The following is a 24,386-nucleotide window of genomic DNA, read 5'->3' as shown; positions in this document are numbered from 1 at the left end:
ATTGACTTCCATTATATTTTTAACAGTACATTAGAGTTAAATGGGAACCAAAACTTTTCAGTTCTTCACAATATCTTCTTTTGTGTTATACAGAAGAAAGAAAAACATACAGGTTTGGAACAACATGAGGGTGAGTAAATGAAGACAGAATTGTCATTGTTGGGTGGACTGTTCCTTTAATATGACACGCTAGTGCGCTCAGTTGGGTTTACAAGACAAATAGTTAAATGAAGATCACTTGTGTGAAGTCAAGTGCCACTAAGTGACCACTGACAACTCTGAAGGAGTTATAAGCTGAAGAGACTGTGATACAACAACTGTTGCCTGGGTGCTTCAGCAGCTTTAAGGGACAGTGGTGAAGAGAAAGCCACTGTTAAAAATGTCACATGACATCTTGGCTGTATTTTTGCCAGAAGGCATGTGGTAGACTGAAGCCAGCTGGAAGAAGGTTGATCTTGTTGGCCATCAGACTAAACGCCATATTTGGCGTATAAGCTGAACACTGTGCATCATCGGAAACGCACCATCCCCACTGTGCAGGACTGGATTATGGACCAGGATGGTTCCCCAGGGCCTTGGACCGCCAAAACCTTGATTTTGATTGACCAATCACTGCATTCTGCTGTTCGATATTGTTGTATAGTTTATGTTGAACTGTGTATTTCACCTGTGTGTTGTAAAGGGAGAGAAAATCTTCTTTCTGATCAAGCCCACTTCTGCCAACCTTTCTCTGTACGAGCGCTGGAGGTCCTCCTCCAACCACAGCGAGATGTTTTTTGCTGATCAAGTGGACAAGTGTTACAAGTGCACACTGAAACAAGGGCAAACTCTTTTCATTCCATCAGGTGAGATATCAGGGTGCCGATAATTAGATTTGACTTTTAAATGACTCTAAGATAACAACATTACCTTGTTTTTATTCAATGGCAGGTTGGATTAATGCAGTACTGACTCCTGTAGACTGCTTAGCCTTCTCCGGACATTTTGTCCACAGTCTGAGCTTGGAGATGCAAATGAGGTCAGTGATCTGCCCTTTTTTTTCTGTAAAACAAGCTATGTATATATATATATATATTGATGCTTACTGTCACTATTATGTGGGATTATAAAGGCCTAAAGTTTTTGGCTATTGCCATTTTAAATGTTATTGCATGCAGTTTGCTATAAAATGACAACTGGTGGGCGGTGATGTAATTGAAGCACTCAAGCATCAAATCTTATCTCTTCAGTTCTTGCCACTTCCAAGCCTCTGTAGGAAAAGAAAGAGGGGAAGTCAAGAGTATATGCTTTTGCCTTCTGAAGTGCTTTTGTCACATGTGTGAGACCACGATTTCCTCTCAAGGCACACTTTTCAGTAATCCTCCCTTTGCTTCTCCACTCAGAGCATATGAGGTAGAAAAAAGACTCAAAGTTGCCAGCCTCACTCCATTTCCAAACTTCGAAACAGCATGTTGGTATGTGGGGAAATACTACCTGGAGCGGTTTAAAGGTGAGTGATTAATATAAATAAATATAAAAACCCTATTTTTTATTTGGCTTGTTTGTAGGTCTTGTAATTCCACAAAACTCACAAGTAAAAAAGAACAAAGTGTCAATTTCACTGCATCCATTTACGTTATTGCATGCTTAAATCATTCACAGCAAAACTCCCATGTGTGACTCCCCTAAAATGGCTTTAAAGGTTTTGATTTCAAAAATTGCTTTTCCATCCTGCACAGCACAAGATTTATCCGTAATAGTGAACTGTGGGACTGGATATAAAAAGATCTAATGTAAGGTAGATTCAAATGGCTTCCTTCTCTCCTGCTTTGTGCGTGATCCTGGAAGGGGCCTGCTGAGCAGATGAGGAGGGTCTTGATAGCTGGCATATTATTGCAGTCATTAGATTGGTGCATCACGGAGTTCACAGATGATTAGCTTCAAAAGGCAGAATCACTTGCTCCATTACAGCCCGGTGTTTAAACTCCCCTCATCTGGCCTTGGACTGTGTGTTTATATTTCCACCATTTTACCCCATCATGTTACTTAATTTTGCCAGATTGCTGTAGAGCGCACATTACAAAAAGGACCGCAGTGGGTCTCCGAGCTATCTGATGTTCAGATGGTGGAATTGGCTTTCAAGGTCATCTTTTCAAGGGTCCAAATCTCGTGTGTGACTTCAGGTAGAGGGAAAAAAAGTCCTTGGCACCTGGCCCATGCAGCAGGCCGACTGGGCCACCGCCAGCTGTATTTCTTCCCTTCTCATTTCACTGTTTCAGCTTTCACTTTATCTTCATGTTATTAATTTAAATACAGTGTGGAATATTTTTCCTGTAGTGGCCGTGTATTCCAGTCCAATGTAATCATTGAATGTAATCATCTCCAAAAAGGCGCATGACTGTTTTTAGGCCCCACTGGATTGAAGTAATCAGTTTGATATATGAATGGCCTTTGTTATTGAACAGGTTCTGTTGAAAATGTAGTGCATTTTTATTTCTGGTGTAACGTTTCCCTGCTTCTTTTAGTGAGTTTCATGCTCTGAGCGTTTCTGACAGGGCGACCACAGTCTTAGGCATTGCTGCTAATGATTTAAGGAAAGTTGGACCTTTCACCAGTTTGCCTATTTAGAAAACATCCCTTTCTAGAGAGGGTCTTATGTTACTAATACGACACTAGATGAGTGTTTGGATCCAGATGGGAATAATGGACTCTGATGCACAATTTCATGAACATTTTGCAGGTTTACATAAAGCAAACAAGCAGCCACCACTTTACTTGGTACATGGTGCCAAAATTGTCAATGGAGCATTCAGATCATGGACTAAAAAACAGGTACTTCTCGCTACAAATTGTAGTATTTTTGATATTCTGTAGTTTTGCTTATTTAAATGATTTAACTTGACCGTGACTCTTACTTTTGTCTTTTTCCAAAGGCTCTTTTAGAACATGAGGATGAGCTTCCTGAAAATATGAAGCCAGCACAGCTCATCAAAGATCTTGCCAAAGAGATTCGGATTTCAGAGGTGAGACGTTGCAAAGTCATTGGAGACTTATCTAATTTACTTGCTCTAATTTACTCAGAAATTATCTTGATTTTTATTACGTAGAATGTCTTTGTACATGTTCAATCAGCTATTGTCAGAATCAGTAATGGTTGACAACTTCTCCACTATGTCTTTGACTCAGAACGCAACAAAAGCCATAAAGAGTGAACCCAGCAACTCAAAGCCCCCAGCAGAGGAACCCCCGTCTGCTCCGTCAGAACCAGAAGTACCCATGTCCCCTGCCCACATCTCCACCCCCCCAAGAGATAAGCCAGCCAGGAAGAAAGCCACAAAGCCACCCAAACCACCCAAAATGCCCAAGGCACCCAAACCACCGAAGGAACCCAAAATAAAAGAAGGTGGCAAAAAGAAAGCGAAGAAAGCAAAAGAAAGTATTTTACCTGAGAAAAAGCCCTCAAGTCTGGCAGCTCTTGAATCCCATGCAAGGGACATCCTGAACAAGATGGACCAGCCCAAAAAAGTAAATTTTTTTCAGCCTTATGATATTCAATATATATTTATGTATTTGAAATGACATTAAAAGGGTGGATTTATTTTTTTTAAATCAGAGGAATCATAATTTCAACCAAACATCCAACAAAATGTTTAATGCATTAAGTAAAATGCAGTAAAAATCTGATTTAAAAAAAACTACTGTTCAAAGGTTTTGTCAGAAAGATTTTTTTTTTTTTTTTTTTTGAAAGAACACTAATGCAAAGCTGCATTATTTGATCTAAGTAAAAGTCAAATTGTGAAATATTATTGCATTTCAAAATAACTGTTTTATGTTTAATTGTCTGTTTAACTGTATTTTATAGTTTTATATTTCTGTGATCCAGCAGTCATTACTCCAATGGCTTTAAAGTCACATGAGCCTTCAGAAATCATTCTAATTTTAAGAAACATTTCTTACTATTATCAATTGAAAACAGTTGTGCTGCTCAATATTTCTGTGGAAAATATGATACATGTTTTAGGATTCTTTGATGAATAGAAAGTTCAAAAGCAAGCATTTATTTGAAACAGAAATCTTTTATGTTAGAAATTCTTTAATGTTAGAAATGTCTTTACAGTCACTATAACTTCCAGTAACAGTTTTAAGTTGAACATAAACAATATGTAATGATGCTGCACTAGCAAAATCATTGTGAATATATTGTAAATATATTCCTCTGCTCTAGAACTTTCATATGCACTTTTATCCATTTATAATATCCAACTTGTATTGTCCCTCACATTACACAGCTGGTAAAGACTGGGATGAGTATTATGGAGAAGGAGACGAGTAAACCGAATGACGATGATAAGTTTAAGATGATTCGAGAGCATAATAAGAACAAGACTGAGGCCAAATGGAAATATAAGGTACGTTTGTTAGGTTTACAATGTAAGGAAACGACTGTAATGAATAACTCTGGGTCCATGTGTAATGCACACAATGCTAGAGCGAAGCTTTGAAAATCCATGCAAATGATATCAAGCCCTGACAAGTTGAAAAGTAGCACAGAGGGCTTTGGGATCATCCAGAAGTGATTTACACATTTCAGATCAAAGCAATCAGCAGAAATAACTCTGCGGCTCAGTCACTCTCTCTGTGCTGGGCTCATCAAATCAGCATAACCCTTTACCCAGGCGCAGAGTTTACCTAATGCTGTAATGCTATGTCATATCCCCGACATGCCAGCAAAGTATTTACATATGCCTTCATTTCTGCTATAAACATGAGTGTGTTGTGTCATTATTGTTGGATAACATGGGATGGCTTTTGTAGGAAGAGCTTAATTCTGGTGAACAGAAGGCATTACGGGGCTTTCGTTCAAGGGGAAAAATTCAATGCCAGACAACCCAGGATTGTTTGTAGTTGCTCCAAGTCTCCTGATCCGAGTGCTCCTTTGCCACTTGCCAAACATTTGCAGATGGAGAGGAGTCTCTGCTAGATAGTCTTCAAGGTCATCAGCCGCAATGGCTTCCGTCTTTGATGTCTGATCACAGTGGACGTGGCTGACAGCAAAGACCTGTGAAAATGTGTGAGACGGGAAGAGTTTCAGTGCAATGATTGTTGTTTGGTGTTTCTTTTCATCTTTCAGAATAGCAAACCCGATTCGTTATTGAAAATGGAAGAAGAGCACAAATTTGACAAAAGTCTACTCAGCCATAAAGACAATAAATTTGCATTTTCATTGTCAAATAAGAAGTTGTTAGGGTAAGTGCAGTTGTATTGAAGTTAATTCAGGCATGCATCATTAATTTAACCAGTTAATTTAGCTAAATTATGTTTTTGTCTTGCATTTATGTATAAACTAATTTGTAAATGCATTTATAAATGTTAATTCAGTTGACAGCCCTAATTTTGAGCAATTCTGTGTCTTTGCACCAGATTGTCTCTTGTGACAATCCAACTAATGTTCTTTTCTATCATCTGGCTTTCTCAGATCAAAGATGCTCAAGACCCAGACCAATTCGAGTGTTTTTGGCTCAATACAGAACATAAAGGAAGAAAAACCCAAGCCTGTGAGAGACGAGTATGAGTATGTCTCTGATGAAGGGGAGCTTAAGATCGACGAATTCCCAATCAGGAGGAAAAAGAACGCAGTCAAGAGAGACTTTTCCTGTAAGGTTTCATGATATGTGATCTGGGCCAGGGTGATTTTCTGATTAAATTAAACATAATTTAAGAGCAACAATTATTATAGACTATATAATCAGGCCCAGATGGAATCTGCAGACTTCTGTTTCATTTTTTACACCGATTTTGGGTGACAGTCTACAGAAATGAGTGTTAAACAGAGTGGATAGTACTATGGTCCTATTGGTATTTAAAGGATATTAAAATTAATCCAAATTTTTTAATAAACAAACACATAAGGGTTAGGGCAAGGGTCCAAAATTAAATCTGCAAATGACGAGTGAATTTAGTAAAATTGTACTGGTCCTAAATGTTTCTTGTGGGCCATGAAACGGTTTTTCATTATTTTAATATTTTATTAAATGTATAATAGTTTTTAATTAATATTTTGTCCTAATAATCTTTTTCTTGCATTAGTAGCAAACAGCTCAGGTCATTGTATTACAGATATACAGACGTGAGGAATATTTCACGTGTCACCACATACAGTAAAAAAAATCCTAGTTAAAATTTAGATGGTAAATTTCAAGATGCAGTTGCAATAAAGTTACTGGTCATTGTGCATTTAATTTAATAACAGTTTTTGCTTGTATTTGGCTATGTTAAATTTGGTCCCTGGGTGATGCATATGTAGAAATTGTGATTGACAGTCATTGAGATTAAATCTGATACTGCTGATTCTATATGGGCCTGCCTATAAGAGATGAAGTCCGAATTTTTCGTCCAAAATTTTCGCACGTTGAAAAATATATGCGACCTCACGTGTAGCTCATGTTTACACACTGCCTTTGAAACTTTCGTCCGTCATAAAAAAATTTGGACCAGGTTCGATGTTTTGCGTTTTCGCATCAGTAGCAAGCATTTTGATAGGAAAGGATGACGAATATGTAAAAAATGGAAAACCGCATACGAAAATTTTGGACTCAGTGTGCAAGGACCTATATAGACTTGTCTTTTAACTGATTAACAATAAATCTTTTGTTTCATGCTATGTGAGAATAATGTTGAACGTGATGTTATTTACAGTTTTATCAAACATCAAAGAGCCCATTCAGCCAGCGAAAAAGCCAAAGCTACAACAGTCGGACATGAAGGTGAGCATAAACTCTGTTTGAATGGCCCGGTCCAGTGTTATTTAACGGAACATCCATAATATTTCTCTTTAATCAGACAGTGGTAATAACATTAAAAGGCTGATTGACAGTAAACAGGAAGAAATTGGGACAAACTCCAAATCTCCAATCTTTATTTCACGAAGTAGCTGATTAATTCCTTCTGGATGCATTTAAAACATTGCAGCGCTGATGTTCTCGGCTTGCAGTAATTCACCCACAATGTTCCAACTTAAACCAACATACGGCGCAAATCAAAGAGAGCAAGCTGCAAGTCGGAGCCAAATATCACCTCAAAACTGATGAAGGAAATAGCTGTGGACTGAATCAAATGAGAGTGAGAAAGTTAATCACGACAGAGGCCCACAGGCGAACTATGTGAGGGGTTACAGGATATACCAATAAAACAAACCTAAGAAAAATCATATGCATTTAGGTCAGGGTGTATTAGAATGTATTTTGCTAAAGCAAAGCATTTACCAGCTTCTTATGTATGCGTTGATACTTTAAATTGTGCACATCCTGTGAAATAGAGTGTATGTTTATACTATTGTTATTTCAGAGTCCAGATTCATCAGATGAGGAATCGCTCCACATAGACACCGAGGCCAAGACAGAGGTCAAAGGTCGTAACTCCAAGGTCTCTAAGAATAAAGGGGGCAGTTCAGCTGGGATTCTGGATCTTCTACAGGCCAGCAAACAAGTGGGCGGCATTGACTACAGCAACAACAGGTACACACATGACTGTTTTCCATATGCGTATGAAAGGCTTGGCTTAGCCTAGTTTATTAATAAGGCTTAATAGGATATTTACTTTATTGTTATTTTAGTTTTGCTTTAGTATTTTTAGCAGCAGAACTTTAAAGAGTGCAACTTCTGTGAATTTTAGCATGGTATACTTTAGCATGCTGAGACAATTCGGCATCGTAAATAGTTTCCGAGAAATTTCATCCCTCTAAGCAGCACTGCCTTAAAATTGCATTTCATAATATAATCCATAGCCTTCTGTTTTTGTGTAGACTTAAATAGTTTTGTGCAATAAAATGTTTTAAATATTTAGCCCGTATATATTTGTTGACTTGAATCTGTCAATTTAGCATTCAAGCTTATGTTTTTTAAATGTTTTAAATGCATTACACATGTAGACGGACATCGTTGGCCCTTGCACTGCATCTAACTGTTTGTTTCAAGTTAAAACTGTTTAAAAAAAAATATGGCTTTAGACCTCGCATTCGGTTCCATATTGTTTTGCTCCATCTAACTGTTTTTGAACACAAGAATGTGTCTTGTGTGAAAAATCTTGACTAGTATTTGATGTACGTGACCTTGAAGTAGTGTAATGTTACAAGGCTTCCTAAAGCGACTAGTTGTTTAGACAATCCATCGACTCGTCAGTTTTGCACATCCTCTGTTCATACGTTTTCATGTGGTATGTTTGTGATGGAGTATGTAGTATGGATATGTTTTGTCTTTGGCAGAGGGCCATAGGGAACATACAATTTATGATGAAGCCTGTTCCTGACCCTTAAAGAACTGAAACACGTCATATTTCTAGCTTAACTGTTAGTTCTTAAACTTCACACTGTAAACACATCGAGCACAGGCATTTCTTCATCTGTCGAACAATGGCGAAAGTAATAGTTTGCACGGTTCTTTATAAGCGGTTTACACGTGCTGGCATTATTTGTTTAATCCCACTGCACTATTAATTTGTCAAATACAGCAAAAGCTTCAGGCCATTCCTCTTCATTTGACTGTTTGCTGTTTTGGGCACATATTTGATGGTCTATTTCCACTGCGCTGAAAGCTGCAAATCAGCTCAAACACAAAATGAGAACGAAAACATGGCTAAAATATGTTAATTTCTCAAATTGTTTTTTGTGCTTTTAAACCCGACATATGACTGCAGGATTGTGGGGAGGAAATGCCTCCAGTCAGTTGCGACCACATTAAACGAGCTTTTGACTCATTGTTCCACCTCACTGGTTAATCACTTAATAGGTGGTAATCTGCACAGGCTAAATCTGTATTTTCTGCTGGTTACCTCAAGCTCAAAAGCAGATGTGGACACAACAGTCTTCTCAGTTCACACGGCAGAATCTTCTTCTGACATGAAAAGATCTACAGTATAGGAAGAGATTTATATGATGAGCAAATTAAATTGGTGGGAAATGAATGTTTTAGTGACGGGTAAGTTAGAAAAGCATTAGTGAGAGTGGTTTATTGCTTGAGCAGATGTTACTGTTAGAGAACAGGTAAGTTCTGGCTCGTGCTTTCAGTTTTGGTTGAATGGAAGTAGAGACGTTATAGATAATGCAGGGATACCTTGCATTGAATCTTAAGTTGACTTTCATGTCAGTTTGCCAGGCCCACCTGTTAGCTGTACATGTTCAGTTGATTAAATATAATTACCAACGAAACGGTTGCCTTAAGTCCAGATAACAATGCCATACCTCAGCTGCAGTGGAAATAACATCAAACATTTCTATGGTGGTTTAAAGGTGATCTGTGTAATGTTTTCAATATTAAAATACTATACTGTAATGTATATAATATTTCAATATTATATAGTATTTTTATTTTAATTCAATTCAAGGTTATTTGTATAACGCTTTTCACAATACAAATCATTGCAAAGCAACTTTACAGAAAATTAAGTTTCTACAATATTTAGTAGTAGCTTATCAGTGGTGACTGTCAGTTCATGTACATATGGCAGAAATGTACGTAAAAATCAATTAAAGACGTAATCAAACAGACGATGTACACTATAAACAGCAATTATTATGTTCACGTTTTTTACAATTTTTAATATGCACAGTTGACTATGTGTGAACTATTTGCAAACAATGAGTTTCCATCCTATTTTTCTGCAGATTTTTCTGCCAGTGTTATTCTAATATTATTTATATATTATTATTATAGTATTTATTCATATTTTGAATTGGCTTTTATATTTTTCAGCATTCGTTTAAATTTTAGTTTAAGTTTTAGTAATTTTATGCGCTTTTGATCATTTTATTACCTTTTTTTTTTTTTTTACTATTTTAATTTAATTTTAATTAGTTGCCAAGGCAACCGTTCTAATTTTCATTTAAATGTTCTTGTATTGATTTTATAGTTAACAGTAACAAAACTGGATATTGCAAAAAAATGCTGGATGGAAACACCAAGATGCAAATAGAAATTTAATAATACACATAAATAAATCATATTTGCGTTTATTTATTCATTGGTTGAAGACGTGAACATTAACTACAATTGAAACATGTTTACTTGATAATGAATTCATAAATGAGTGCCTCAAGTCATGTGGTTGAATAATGTGGCCTGGAAATACTGCTTTTCTTAATTTTCTAGTTTAAATAAAAGCATCTTGACCTACCCAACCAGTGGAAGCTGTTTTGGGTCTATTTGTCTGGGAAATCTGTTTGATACACTAGCTGTGCAGAAATTACACACTTCACCTTTAAGTGTCCATCTCCAACCTCGTTGCTTCCCATTACCCAACTCACTACCTAAAATTCGAATCGCTTCTCATTCCCACTGACACTCAGAGTAATGTACGTGCGTGTTGTGTATTTCTTATTGATGGACTTACAGTCAGCCACCTGCATCCCCCAGCACACAGGAGGCCATCCAGGGCATGTTGTCCATGGCTAACCTGCAGTCATCAGACTCTTGTCTGCAAACGTCCTGGAGCAATAGCCAAGCAAAGAACAACTCGCACAGCAGCACAGCCAGCAAGAAGCCGAGCAGCATGGCCGGAGCAACGGCTAGCAACAGCAAGCGACCGGCCAAACGCTTGCCCAAGAAGACGCAAAAGAGCAGTAGCATGGACAGTTTGGACATGTTCGATGATGACCAGGACCACCTGGACGCATGCTTTAAGGATTCTGACTACGGTAAGTTCTTCAAACGGATTCTTTTACTGTGCTAAAAGCGGTAGTTCACGCAAAATTGACTTTCTTTCTTCTGAGGAACGCAAAAGATATGTCGAAAAATGTCTCAGTGTCATTGTCGTCCATACAATTAAGTGGTGTAATGTTGTTTGGACCCCAACATTTAGAAGAAATGAAGTCATGCAGGTTTGGAATGACATGAGGGTGAGTAAATGATGACATTTTCATTTTTGGCTGAACTATCCCTTTAAGAACCCATTTGGAGAACAGATCGCAATTCTCTCGTACCTTCATCTTGGATAGCTTGTTTGCACTATTATCAAGACCAATTAGTTCCTCTGAGACAATTTGTCAAGGATGTTTCATGATGACTTGGAATTGCCCAGGTGCCCTTAGCGCAAAGCCAAACAGTGTAAATCTGCTCTATCAACGTTCTGATTAGAGTTTGATTTTGACTTAAGGGTTCTCATTCATGGCAAAGTGACAGGCGCGTTTACTCTCGGCTAGAACTTTTCAATCCCCACTTTCTGAGTGGTCTCTTTTATAGCTTTTGTGAACCCCTTCCAAGAACAGCAAGACCATTAGTAGCCTGTTAATAATCCATTAGCATGAGTTTTAAACTGTTGTTTTAAATGCTTTTTGATCTGATACTATAATTAGTCATTACTAGCACGCACATTCCCGTTTGGACTCACACTAAGAGAGTTTTATCAAACACACGAGCATTCCTCTTTTCTGTAAACATTTTTTTTCTTTGTCTTGATAATTTAATTGTTGGAAATTGCGTGTTCCTGAGTAGTTGAGTTCAAAGAAGCTAGGTGCATGCAGGCCGAGGCAAGGCAAGGAACAGCTGCCGTGCATCTGTGTCACGCTAACATCCTGTCCAATGAGAAAATACTTAGCACTGTAGTTTATGGAGTGCAAAAACAGGGTGGTTTCTCATGTACAAGCTATGTGTTTAAAATTAATGTTTTTCAACATTGCACATTTACATTGCTTTCTTTAGCGACTTTAAACCATACATATGTCATTCCAAAATGAGAAGACATTCCAAAAGGAATGAAAATGGTGGCATCTGTAGAATTAGCTAATTTTTGCTTTTTGTAATCATGCATTTTAATTTATTTTTGTTTTGTTTGTTTATAAAGATAATATTGTTCAAATAATTTTTTGTGCTTTTAAACCTGACATACGAGTGCAGGATTGTGGGGAGGAAATGCCTCCAGTCAGTTGCGACCACATTAAACGAGCTTTTGACTCATTGTTCCACCTCACTGGTTAATCACTTAATAGGTGGTAATCTGCACAGGCTAAATCTGTATTTTCTGCTGGTTACCTCAAGCTCAAAAGCAGATGTGGACACAACAGTCTTCTCAGTTCACACGGCAGAATCTTCTTCTGACATGAAAAGATCTACAGTATAGGAAGAGATTTATATGATGAGCAAATTAAATTGGTGGGAAATGAATGTTTTAGTGACGGGTAAGTTAGAAAAGCATTAGTGAGAGTGGTTTATTGCTTGAGCAGATGTTACTGTTAGAGAACAGGTAAGTTCTGGCTCGTGCTTTCAGTTTTGGTTGAATGGAAGTAGAGACGTTATAGATAATGCAGGGATACCTTGCATTGAATCTTAAGTTGACTTTCATGTCAGTTTGCCAGGCCCACCTGTTAGCTGTACATGTTCAGTTGATTAAATATAATTACCAACGAAACGGTTGCCTTAAGTCCAGATAACAATGCCATACCTCAGCTGCAGTGGAAATAACATCAAACATTTCTATGGTGGTTTAAAGGTGATCTGTGTAATGTTTTCAATATTAAAATACTATACTGTAATGTATATAATATTTCAATATTATATAGTATTTTTATTTTAATTCAATTCAAGGTTATTTGTATAACGCTTTTCACAATACAAATCATTGCAAAGCAACTTTACAGAAAATTAAGTTTCTACAATATTTAGTAGTAGCTTATCAGTGGTGACTGTCAGTTCATGTACATATGGCAGAAATGTACGTAAAAATCAATTAAAGACGTAATCAAACAGACGATGTACACTATAAACAGCAATTATTATGTTCACGTTTTTTACAATTTTTAATATGCACAGTTGACTATGTGTGAACTATTTGCAAACAATGAGTTTCCATCCTATTTTTCTGCAGATTTTTCTGCCAGTGTTATTCTAATATTATTTATATATTATTATTATAGTATTTATTCATATTTTGAATTGGCTTTTATATTTTTCAGCATTCGTTTAAATTTTAGTTTAAGTTTTAGTAATTTTATGCGCTTTTGATCATTTTATTACCTTTTTTTTTTTTTTTACTATTTTAATTTAATTTTAATTAGTTGCCAAGGCAACCGTTCTAATTTTCATTTAAATGTTCTTGTATTGATTTTATAGTTAACAGTAACAAAACTGGATATTGCAAAAAAATGCTGGATGGAAACACCAAGATGCAAATAGAAATTTAATAATACACATAAATAAATCATATTTGCGTTTATTTATTCATTGGTTGAAGACGTGAACATTAACTACAATTGAAACATGTTTACTTGATAATGAATTCATAAATGAGTGCCTCAAGTCATGTGGTTGAATAATGTGGCCTGGAAATACTGCTTTTCTTAATTTTCTAGTTTAAATAAAAGCATCTTGACCTACCCAACCAGTGGAAGCTGTTTTGGGTCTATTTGTCTGGGAAATCTGTTTGATACACTAGCTGTGCAGAAATTACACACTTCACCTTTAAGTGTCCATCTCCAACCTCGTTGCTTCCCATTACCCAACTCACTACCTAAAATTCGAATCGCTTCTCATTCCCACTGACACTCAGAGTAATGTACGTGCGTGTTGTGTATTTCTTATTGATGGACTTACAGTCAGCCACCTGCATCCCCCAGCACACAGGAGGCCATCCAGGGCATGTTGTCCATGGCTAACCTGCAGTCATCAGACTCTTGTCTGCAAACGTCCTGGAGCAATAGCCAAGCAAAGAACAACTCGCACAGCAGCACAGCCAGCAAGAAGCCGAGCAGCATGGCCGGAGCAACGGCTAGCAACAGCAAGCGACCGGCCAAACGCTTGCCCAAGAAGACGCAAAAGAGCAGCAGCGTGGACAGTTTGGACATGTTCGATGATGACCAGGACCACCTGGACGCATGCTTTAAGGATTCTGACTACGGTAAGTTCTTCAAACGGATTCTTTTACTGTGCTAAAAGCGGTAGTTCACGCAAAATTGACTTTCTTTCTTCTGAGGAACGCAAAAGATATGTCGAAAAATGTCTCAGTGTCTTTGTCGTCCATACAATTAAGTGGTGTAATGTTGTTTGGACCCCAACATTTAGAAGAAATGAAGTCATGCAGGTTTGGAATGACATGAGGGTGAGTAAATGATGACATTTTCATTTTTGGCTGAACTATCCCTTTAAGAACCCATTTGGAGAACAGATCGCAATTCTCTCGTACCTTCATCTTGGATAGCTTGTTTGCACTATTATCAAGACCAATTAGTTCCTCTGAGACAATTTGTCAAGGATGTTTCATGATGACTTGGAATTGCCCAGGTGCCCTTAGCGCAAAGCCAAACAGTGTAAATCTGCTCTATCAACGTTCTGATTAGAGTTTGATTTTGACTTAAGGGTTCTCATTCATGGCAAAGTGACAGGCGCGTTTACTCTCGGCTAGAACTTTTCAATCCCCACTTTCTGAGTGGTCTCTTTTATAGCTTTTGTGAACCCCTTCCAAGAACAGCAAGACCATTAGTAGCCTGTTAATAATCCATTAGCATGAGTTTTAAACTGTTGTTTTAAATGCTTTTTGATCTGATACTATAATTAGTCATTACTAGCACGCACATTCCCGTTTGGACTCACACTAAGAGAGTTTTATCAAACACACGAGCATTCCTCTTTTCTGTAAACATTTTTTTTCTTTGTCTTGATAATTTAATTGTTGGAAATTGCGTGTTCCTGAGTAGTTGAGTTCAAAGAAGCTAGGTGCATGCAGGCCGAGGCAAGGCAAGGAACAGCTGCCGTGCATCTGTGTCACGCTAACATCCTGTCCAATGAGAAAATACTTAGCACTGTAGTTTATGGAGTGCAAAAACAGGGTGGTTTCTCATGTACAAGCTATGTGTTTAAAATTAATGTTTTTCAACATTGCACATTTACATTGCTTTCTTTAGCGACTTTAAACCATACATATGTCATTCCAAAATGAGAAGACATTCCAAAAGGAATGAAAATGGTGGCATCTGTAGAATTAGCTAATTTTTGCTTTTTGTAATCATGCATTTTAATTTATTTTTGTTTTGTTTGTTTATAAAGATAATATTGTTAAATTATTGTATTGAATTTATGCATGTGTTATTATGACTATTTTGAATTTATTACTCTTAATTTTACCATGAATATTTCTTAGATGCTGATATGGTGTTAAATGATAATTATGTCCCCCCCCTCCAGTTTATCCGTCTCTGGAATCTGAGGAGGACAGCCCCATTTTCAAATCAAGATCCAAAAAAAGGAAAAATACAGATGACACTCCATATAGTCCAACAGGTAGTGCAAAATCTACAGTTTCAGGTGGGAATCTGACTATAAAAATGTAATCACATGGGATTATATTCATACTGTTGCAGCACGAGTTGGGCCCACTGTACCACGACAGGAGAGACCAGCTCGGGAGGGGGCACGTGTGGCGTCCATAGAGACAGGATTGGCAGCTGCAGCAGCTAAATTGTCTCATCAGGTTAAAGCTTTATGTTCTTCAGTTCATTTAGTGCAACTGAAATGTTTATATATCAACAATAACTGATATTTGTCAGGGCATTTAATCTGCCAGTATAGAGATTGTCTGCATTTATTTTAACTGTACCCATGAATTGACAGAAAATATAGGCAAAAAGGGCTGTTAAAACATTTCTATTTTTAAATGCTAATTAATTAAAGTCCGTGGCCCAACTTTTAAAACACATAATAAATGTTAGAAATGTATTGCTGAAAGTGCATTACAAAGACTGTTAACTATGCAGTACTGAATTGTGGAGTTAGACTGTTACTACAGCCTACAGTTTGCTAGCTAGCTATGCCTTCATCACGTAAATGCATATTACCAAACATGTATGGCTGTGTAAATCCAAATAAGCTGCTAGAGGGAGCATCCATTCAAGTTGTAGTGGTATTCAGCGCCAGGTTCAGCGCCAGTTTTTCCCCCTATCATACAGCCATAGTAAATACAATGTTAAACAATTAATTTAATTACAATTTTGTGGATGTTGCATTTGCAGTCATTGCGTTGCACCATGCCATTCATTTACAGTGGGGTCCAAATTCCTGAGACCACATCGAGAACAGATAGTTGTATGATTTTGAAAGATTAGATTAGGATTTTGATGTAAAATGAATAAATATTTAACATCCTGCACAATTTAAGGTCACAGCTTTGTAGCACTGACCATGTGAACTCCTTTGAGCACAAGATGGTTTTTGGATCATTTTCAAATCATGCTGGAGAACATGATCATCAGGTTTTACACACACTTGTGGAGTTCATGCAGCTCGAGTGTCATTTAAAGTAAAAGAGATGAATACCAAGAAATTCTGAATCCTTTCTAATAGCTCCCATTTTTATAAGAAACATCTGTAAGACTGATTTAGCTAACTAGTTCTTGCTACAGGAGGAGCAGAAGATCAAGAAGAAGAAAAAGAGTACCAAAAAGAAGCCCGTGGCTGTAGAGGAGCCTCAGAAACTCTCTCATGACAGCAGCTCTCCAGAACCCGCCCCGGACTCTGAGACCAACCAGGGCGACCATGAGTACAGCACTGGAACGAGCAAGACCGCCGGAAGCTCACAACCCATGGCCCCCGGAGTCTTCCTCAGCCAGAGACGGCCTTCATCATCATCGTCATCTCAGAACACCTTGTCTGTCCCGCCAGCAAAAGTCGAACGTGGGAACTCGATGGACTCCAAAGGTGATTTTGGCCAAAACATACGGATCTTCTGTGATGAGTATTAATTCATGTTTAAAGGTTTGTTTATGTTGCATTGGCCAATATGAGAGTTGCAATTTCTGGATCTTTAATAATTTATTGACACAGCTGTGGCTTAATAATGCATTGCTGTGATCATAGAGTTGCAATGTTGTTGTTGCATATGCTAACCATTTTGCTTTGTCTCGCCCACAGCCAAGCGGCTAAAGAAAGGAATGGCAACGGCCAAACAGAGACTTGGGAAAATCTTAAAGATTCATCGTAACGGCAAGCTCCTGCTGTAATGTGGGCAATGGGCGACTCAGACTTTCTCCTGATGTTTATGGACCCGAGGACTGATCCCTCCCTCCCTCCCTCCCTCGATGAGCTGGGATGAGAGCATAAGGACTCAAACAGACGGGAACGTGAACAGGATCCCACAAGTTTTCAATTTCTAAGAAGAACATAGCTCAGATAGGTTTTTGCCTCTTCTTTTACTTTATCATTTTCAGATATTAAAAATGTACAAAATACCTGCTATTAATATTTTGTAAGAAGAATTTGTCTTGTTTTACTACGGCTATCAGTTTATCAGGGGTTGCTAATATATTCTAAGATACAGTACATAGCAGTCATTCCAAGATAAAGAAAGTATCCCTTGCATGTATTCCAGTTGCATGCATTGTTTTGAGGAGGGGAAAGGGTTGGTGGTAGGTTGTAGGTTGTAAATTCATTACTGCTTTTTGGATGTGGCTTATCATTGTCTTTTTTTTATTTTTTAACAAGTATACTGAAGACATGATTTTAAACTCCCTCATTTGGAATCTACTTTCCTTAATTCTTAAGAAAAATAGCTTTTTTATACGCGTTACCTACACGGGACAGCTGAAAAAGTACTTTTCTGTTTGCTAAGCACTATCACAGATAATATTTATTGACCTAATATAATTGTACATGCCATAGGTAGTTTGAAGCCAGAAGGCACTTACAAAACTTCAGTGAAGCACAAATATGAACTCATATTTTTAGTAATTAACAGCTATTATAAAATGACAGCTTTTTTATTTTATTTCTTTTTTTTCCCTACAAATACAGGAGGAATTTGTTTGTTTTTTTTATGGGGGAAAACTGTCAGCGTATATTTTGACAAATCATTAAACATGCATATCGATAACAAACCACATAAATTTCCCCCCTGTTGGTCTAGCAAATCAGTGTATCACATGAAAAAAAAGGCATACTAAACTTGTGCTGAATTGTTAGCACATCTTTTAAAATGTTTATATATTTTTGTTGTTTTTAATTTAGACATTGATACTACAATCAGTTTTATATCATACAGTTTTTTTATAGTTTGACAATGTAGCTCTTATTTCGGTTCTATTTTATGATACAAAACACTCGCCAAAAATAATGAAACACTACATGAATGAGATCTCTAGCACTGATGATAAGCCTCATCCATGACATTTCACTACATGGGGATACTTTCTCTCTTCTGTTTGTTTCACAGGCAGCACCAATTACCCTAGAATGAAATATGCATTTGCTTCACAGTACAGTATGTAGAATGTAGCCTGTATATAGCTTTTTAAATGACTACTTTTTGTATCCTTTTTTCCTTAATACTTCATTATACATTTTTACTAGTTTTTGCTAATTACAGACAAAAATATATATAAAGATATAGAAATAATCATTACCTTTTAAAATTTTTGTTAGATACACAATAGCTGAACTTTTTTAACCATTGTTTTGTTTTCATTTCATTGTTACATTAGACAAAAGGTGTTGCCTGGAGAACAAAATAAACAGTGTAACATTTATTCTCATATGGCCTTACATGCAGAAAACCATGTGTATTATTATTCATTTATGATGGGGGAGAAGAAAATAAAACAACGTTTCTACGACCAGCCTGACATTTGAGCTAAAATACCCCTGATGGATTTAAAAATTATTTTACTAGCACCATGTGAAGTGTTTTCTGTGTCAGTGATGTAATTTATTAATGTTTGTAGCCTTTTATACTTGTATAATTCTTAAGAGGTTTTGTTTTAAATATTTTATCAGTCTGTGAGCCCCTTAGGACACTTCTATCATTAACATTGGGCGGTAGTTCCTTTTTTTTTTGTCTTAGCAAAACCACGTCTTTATTGTTTTCATCAAATCAAGTGCAACTGCTCATCAATACGATATGTTACATTATTATTATTAAGCAGCTTTTTATAAAGATCCATACCATCATGCCATGAGTTTTATTTTGGTAATAGAGTATGTACATTCTTAACCAGGTTTACTGTGCTCTTTAATTGCAGTGTTTTAGTTACCAATGTAAATCTTGTATCCACCTTTCCGAATCGAAACACTCAGAATCTTTGTCAATGGAACTATTTCAGGTTTTTATTTGTACAAAATGTGTGTTGCTTGGTTGTGGTTTATTTTTATATGTTCAAACAATTAAATGCATCCACTGTTTCATGGCAGTGAATGATACTTTTGTAGTAGTGCACTCTGTTTTTCTGACTTGCAAAGAAACATTTCGTCATGCGTTTCTACAAATGTCTTTCTTTCTTGCTGTTTATTTTTCAACTTTTGTATTAGGCTTTATTGTCCCATGCATAATTTGTTTTTCTAACTGCAGTGAGTCGCTCATTATGTATTTAAGTCTGTTCCCAAGCCATAACGGCACACAAAAGTCAGTTTTGGTAACATGTTCTTCCACCATTCATGTGGAATGGCAGAGTTACACACGTTCTCTGGAACATGCTGTGATAATTACTTTTAAATGGGCTCATGCTACTGTACCATTCAGGTCTGATGCCCTGGAGAAACTCTCAACTCGCACACAATCCCCCCATTTAGAACCACATTGTCCACTGGGAGCCAAGCTGCACTTTTTGCTTTTGTTCATTAATACACAGCTAAAGCCAAAACAGCAGTGAGACCAGCCCACGGCTCCGGCCAAATCATTAACATGAACCAAGCCAAGGTCAACACTGTTAATACTCTAGTCGTATAGTTCAAATATACTATTATTTGAAACACTGTTCATATGTATAAGAGGATGTGTGTAGAATAATATTGCTCTCCTGATATATTTAGCTCTGTGTAAATTGCCTTTCTCTGTTTTTCCTTTATTTCCTAGTGGCTTCCAATTGTACTTATTTTAACATATTTTGCTCTCCTCTTGCTCCGGTTTACGAGGATTGGAGGGGACATGCAGAGAGCCACCAGGTGGAGATAGACATCCCAGAAAATACGTCTGTTGCTTCTCAGCGGAAAGGGTTGACAGGTACATCTGCTCAATTTATGACATCAGTTAGGATTTTTACAGATCAAAATAAAAGTAATTTCTGTGAGTTTATGCTCTAGAATGTTTATGCAGCAATTATTGTACTGCACAAAAGAAGAAGGTTTGTCATTGATGGGTTTTTTGAGCTCATTTGGAGAGGAAATACAGAAAAATGTTAACCTAGTTCAAAAACAATTGTCCATAAGCAAACAATTACTGTACAAATGTGGCCTCAACCAATTTCACATTTTTTCATGTTTACTTTTTCCTTTATTTCTTCCCTTTGGTCTTCAACGTTACACACAATCCCAAATAAATCTTAATGGCATGACATGCATTTCAAATAATTTAGGATAAAACCATATTTGAGTAGGTATTTGTTATTGTTGGGAGTATGTGGCAGGGTTCCACTCGCAACATGAAAATGCTGATTTTTGTCATCGACATCTGCCACGTATCACACACAGTGCAGAAAACGCCTCAGCTCATTGCCTCACAGTAAACCAAACCCCCCAGCAAAGTAGCACCCATGTCCCCCCTAAGTACTTTGTAGCATATTAATGATGTTTATCTCTTGAGAGGAATTGCAGAAGAGGCCCGTATATCAGGCCTAACTTGTTCCTGCCACCAGTTTGTTTGTCTGTGCACAGCAGTGTTTAGCAAACATTGTTTTAGCAGTTAGTTAACATCAGAAAAAGCAGTGCCATTTCAAAAAGATTTAGTATGACTGATTTGGAAGAAGACTGGTGGTTAAGCTCTTAAATATATCATTAAAAAATTATTTCATAGAGAACATTAACAAAGAACCTTAACATCTTCATTCATGGGTTCTGTGGACAAATATGTTTTAATGCTGTTTAAGCCAATTAATAAATAAACTGATTTATTTACCATGTAATTTAATTCAATCTTACTTCAACAGTAAAAAATTTGAACACACCTACTTGTTAATTATTGTTTATGTATGTATTTATCTTATTACTACTATTACTATACACATTTTAGAATAGTATTCACCAAAATATGAACGTTTTCATAGATTACAGATTTGTTTTCTTCAGTATCTGGTCCAACTTGAAAAAAAAATAAATAAATAAGTACAAATTTACTTCTAAATAAATTCACATTTATATTTTAATTATTTCTTACATTTTTTTTTTTTTTACAAAACTAACTTAAATTATTTAAACATGCTGTAAGCCTTTAGAAAACTTTTTAAGATCATAGAAAACATGAATTAATCATGAAGTGTGTTCAAATGTTTGGCTGGTAGTATTTCCAAATGTACTGTTAAATAGATTTGCAAAAATGAATAAGACAGTACTTACATTTAAAATATATTCTTCATCCACAGAGACATCTGTCCGGTGTCCTCAGAGTGTGTGTTATTGTTCAGCTTGTGGACGGCAGATGGCTAAAGCAATGCAGGACATTCCCCTTGCCAAAAAATCCCAGAGAAAAAAACACCCGAACAGGCATGTTGGCTACGTTGAGAAAATTTTTTTTTAAATCATTAATCGGCACTTTATCAGTTTGCAGTGGATATGGATGATTTGTTTAATATTTTAATGGTTCTGATGAAACGGTACAGGTAATCAAATAATTATTTGATGTTATTTTATTTATATGATATTTTATGCTTATTTAGGACAAGATCTACAAACCTATTCTTTTTGTCCTTTTATTTTATGGAGCATTTTCCCTTTAGGCCTATACCTGTTTTACAGCACTGTCACTGGGCTTAAAATCATTTCTGGGTCCATTAGGAATTAATTATAGGTGCCTTTAAGGAGGGCAAGTGGTTTCATAATTGCAGTGTCAGGGGAGTCCAGGTGGGATCTGCTGAGTGTCATATTTGAGCTTATCTCATGGTGATCATATGCGGACTGCCCGCCTCTCACTGTGATTTCAGTAAAAGCCCTGTGGTCTTATTAACAAGCCCCCAGTGGTTCAGTGAAACGTGCCATGCAGAAGATGCTTTAATTGCACTGGAATGTTTGAGTAAGTCATGTCTTTGTGTGGAGTATTGGTGGTCTTCAGCCTCACTGTAGGGTCTTAGAAGTTACATTCCTCATGGTTCCAGGAAATTGTGCAGAGGGGAGCAAGATCCCAGTGATGCCCCTGAAGAAATCTTTTAGCGACTTTCTGTTTTATGTTTGTTTGTCTATGACAGGGGTGGCGAACTCCAGTCCTGGAGAGCCGCAGCCCTGCAGAGTTCAGCTCCAACCCTAATTAAAACTCACCTGCCTGTAGCTTCCTAGTAACTGTTCAGACCTTGATTAGCTTGTTCAGGTGTGTTTGATTAGGGTTGAAGCAAAACTCTGCAGGGCTGCGGCTCTCCAGGACCGACATTCGCCACCCCTGGTCTATGAGGACCGTACAGTATATGCCAGTAAGATTTTTTTTTAAAAAGAGATTAATACTTATATTCAACAAGGATGCATTAAATTGATCAAAAGTGACAGTAAAGACATTTATTATTATTCAAAATATTTTAATTTTGAATAAATACAGTATTGTTCTTTCTCATTTTTTATTCATAAAAGAATCCTCAAAAACTGTATCACTGTTTCCATATTAAGCCAACTGTTTTCAAGGTTGTTAATAATAAGAAATGTTTCTTGAGCAGCAAATCAGCATATTAGAATGATTTCTGAAGTATCCTGTAACATTGAAGACTGGAGTAATGATGCTGAAAATTCAGCTTTACCATCACAGGAATAAGTTACATTTTTTAATATTTTACAATATTTAATTTTAACTGTAATATATTTCACAATATTACTGTTTAATAATGCAACCTTCGTAAAAAAATAAGATACTGTTTTCAAATATATACAGTGGGTACGGAAAGTATTCAGACCCCCTTAAATTTTTCACTCTTTGTTATATTGCAGCCATTTGCTAAAATCATTTAAGTTAATTTTTTTTCCTCATTAATGTACACACAGCACCCCATATTGACAGAAAAACACAGAATTGTTGACATTTTTGCAGATTTATTAAAAAAGAAAAACTGAAATATCACATGGTCCTAAGTATTCAGACCCTTTGCTCAGTATTTAGTAGAAGCACCCTTTTGATCTAATACAGCCATGAGTCTTTTTGGGAAAGATGCAACAAGTTTTTCACACCTGGATTTGGGGATCCTCTGCCATTCCTCCTTGCAGATCCTCTCCAGTTCTGTCAGGTTGGATGGTAAACGTTGGTGGACAGCCATTTTTAGGTCTCTCCAGAGATGCTCAGTTGGGTTTAAGTCAGGGCTCTGGCTGGGCCATTCAAGAACAGTCACAGAGTTGTTGTGAAGCCACTCCTTCATTATTTTAGCTGTGTGCTTAGGGTCATTGTCTTGTTGGAAGGTAAACCTTCGGCCCAGTCTGAGGTCCTGAGCACTCTGGAGAAAGTTTTCGTCCAGGATATCCCTGTACTTGGCCGCATTCATCTTTCCCTCAATTGCAACCAGTCGTCCTGTCCCTGCAGCTGAAAAACACCCCCACAGCATGATGCTGCCACCACCATGCTTCACTGATGGGACTGTATTGGACAGGTGATGAGCAGTGCCTGGTTTTCTCCACACATACCGCTTAGAATTAAGGCCAAAAAGTTCTATCTTGGTCTCATCAGACCAGAGAATCTTATTTCTCACCATCTCACAACTCCATGCGGGCTTTCATGTGTCTTGCACGGAGGAGAGGCTTCCGTCGGGCCACTCTGCCATAAAGCCCCAACTGGTGGAGGGCTGCAGGGATGGTTGACTTCTACAACTTTCTCCCATCTCCCGACTGCATCTCTGGAGCTCAGCCACACTGATCTTTGGGTTCCTTCTTTACCTCTCTCACCAAGGCTCTTCTCCCCCGATAGCTCAGTTTGGCCAGACGGCCAGCTCTAGGAAGGGTTCTGGTCATCCCAAACATCTTCCATTTAAGGAATGGAGGCCACTGTGCTCTTGGGAACCTTAAGTGCAGCAGAAATTTTTTTGTAACCTTGGCCAGATCTGTGCCTTGCCACAATTCTGTCTCTGAGCTCTTCAGGCAGTTCCTTTGACCTCATAATTCTCATTTGCTCTGACATGCACTGTGAGCTGTAAGGTCTTATATAGACAGGTGTGTGGCTTTCCAAATCAAGTCCAATCAGTATAATCAAACACAGCTAGACTCAAATGAAGGTGTAGAACCATCTCAAGGATGATCAGAAGAAATGGACAGCACATGAGTTAAATATATGAGTGTCACAGCAAAGGGTCTGAATACTTAGGACCACGTGATATTTCAGTTTTTCTTTTTTAATAAATCTGCAAAAATGTCAACAATTCTGTGTTTTTCTGTCAATATGGGGTGCTGTGTGTACATTAATGAGGAAAAAAAATTAACTTAAATGATTTTAGCAAATGGCTGCAATATAACAAAGAGTGAAAAATTTAAGGGGGTCTGAATACTTTCCGT

At 37.2% G+C, this 24,386-nt stretch overlaps 1 protein-coding gene across 1 annotated transcript in view; it reads left to right on the top strand.

The window, feature by feature from the left end:
* The window catches only part of LOC107556181 (lysine-specific demethylase phf2-like), a 30,907-nt gene extending 12,369 nt beyond the window's left edge, over nt 1-18,538 (top strand). Inside the window, exons 6-22 of the mRNA XM_016239235.1 lie at nt 414-423; nt 683-845; nt 931-1,018; nt 1,383-1,489; nt 2,720-2,811; nt 2,913-3,002; nt 3,166-3,504; nt 4,269-4,388; nt 5,111-5,226; nt 5,456-5,634; nt 6,676-6,743; nt 7,324-7,493; nt 13,559-13,860; nt 15,144-15,239; nt 15,320-15,429; nt 16,358-16,652; nt 16,866-18,538. Coding sequence (XP_016094721.1) covers nt 414-423; nt 683-845; nt 931-1,018; nt 1,383-1,489; nt 2,720-2,811; nt 2,913-3,002; nt 3,166-3,504; nt 4,269-4,388; nt 5,111-5,226; nt 5,456-5,634; nt 6,676-6,743; nt 7,324-7,493; nt 13,559-13,860; nt 15,144-15,239; nt 15,320-15,429; nt 16,358-16,652; nt 16,866-16,954 — 2,434 coding nt within the window. The 3' untranslated portion in view covers nt 16,955-18,538. The remainder of the gene's footprint in view (nt 1-413; nt 424-682; nt 846-930; nt 1,019-1,382; nt 1,490-2,719; nt 2,812-2,912; nt 3,003-3,165; nt 3,505-4,268; nt 4,389-5,110; nt 5,227-5,455; nt 5,635-6,675; nt 6,744-7,323; nt 7,494-13,558; nt 13,861-15,143; nt 15,240-15,319; nt 15,430-16,357; nt 16,653-16,865) is intronic.
* The last annotated feature ends 5,848 nt before the right edge of the window (nt 18,539-24,386 follow it).

The sequence above is a fragment of the Sinocyclocheilus grahami genome, unplaced genomic scaffold, assembly GCF_001515645.1.
Source record: "Sinocyclocheilus grahami isolate Dianchi unplaced genomic scaffold, SAMN03320097.WGS_v1.1 scaffold20.1, whole genome shotgun sequence".
NCBI classification, from domain to species: Eukaryota; Metazoa; Chordata; class Actinopteri; order Cypriniformes; family Cyprinidae; genus Sinocyclocheilus; species Sinocyclocheilus grahami.
The sequence above is the reverse complement of the archived record's forward strand: the minus strand, read 5'-3'. Positions and strand labels throughout refer to the sequence as shown.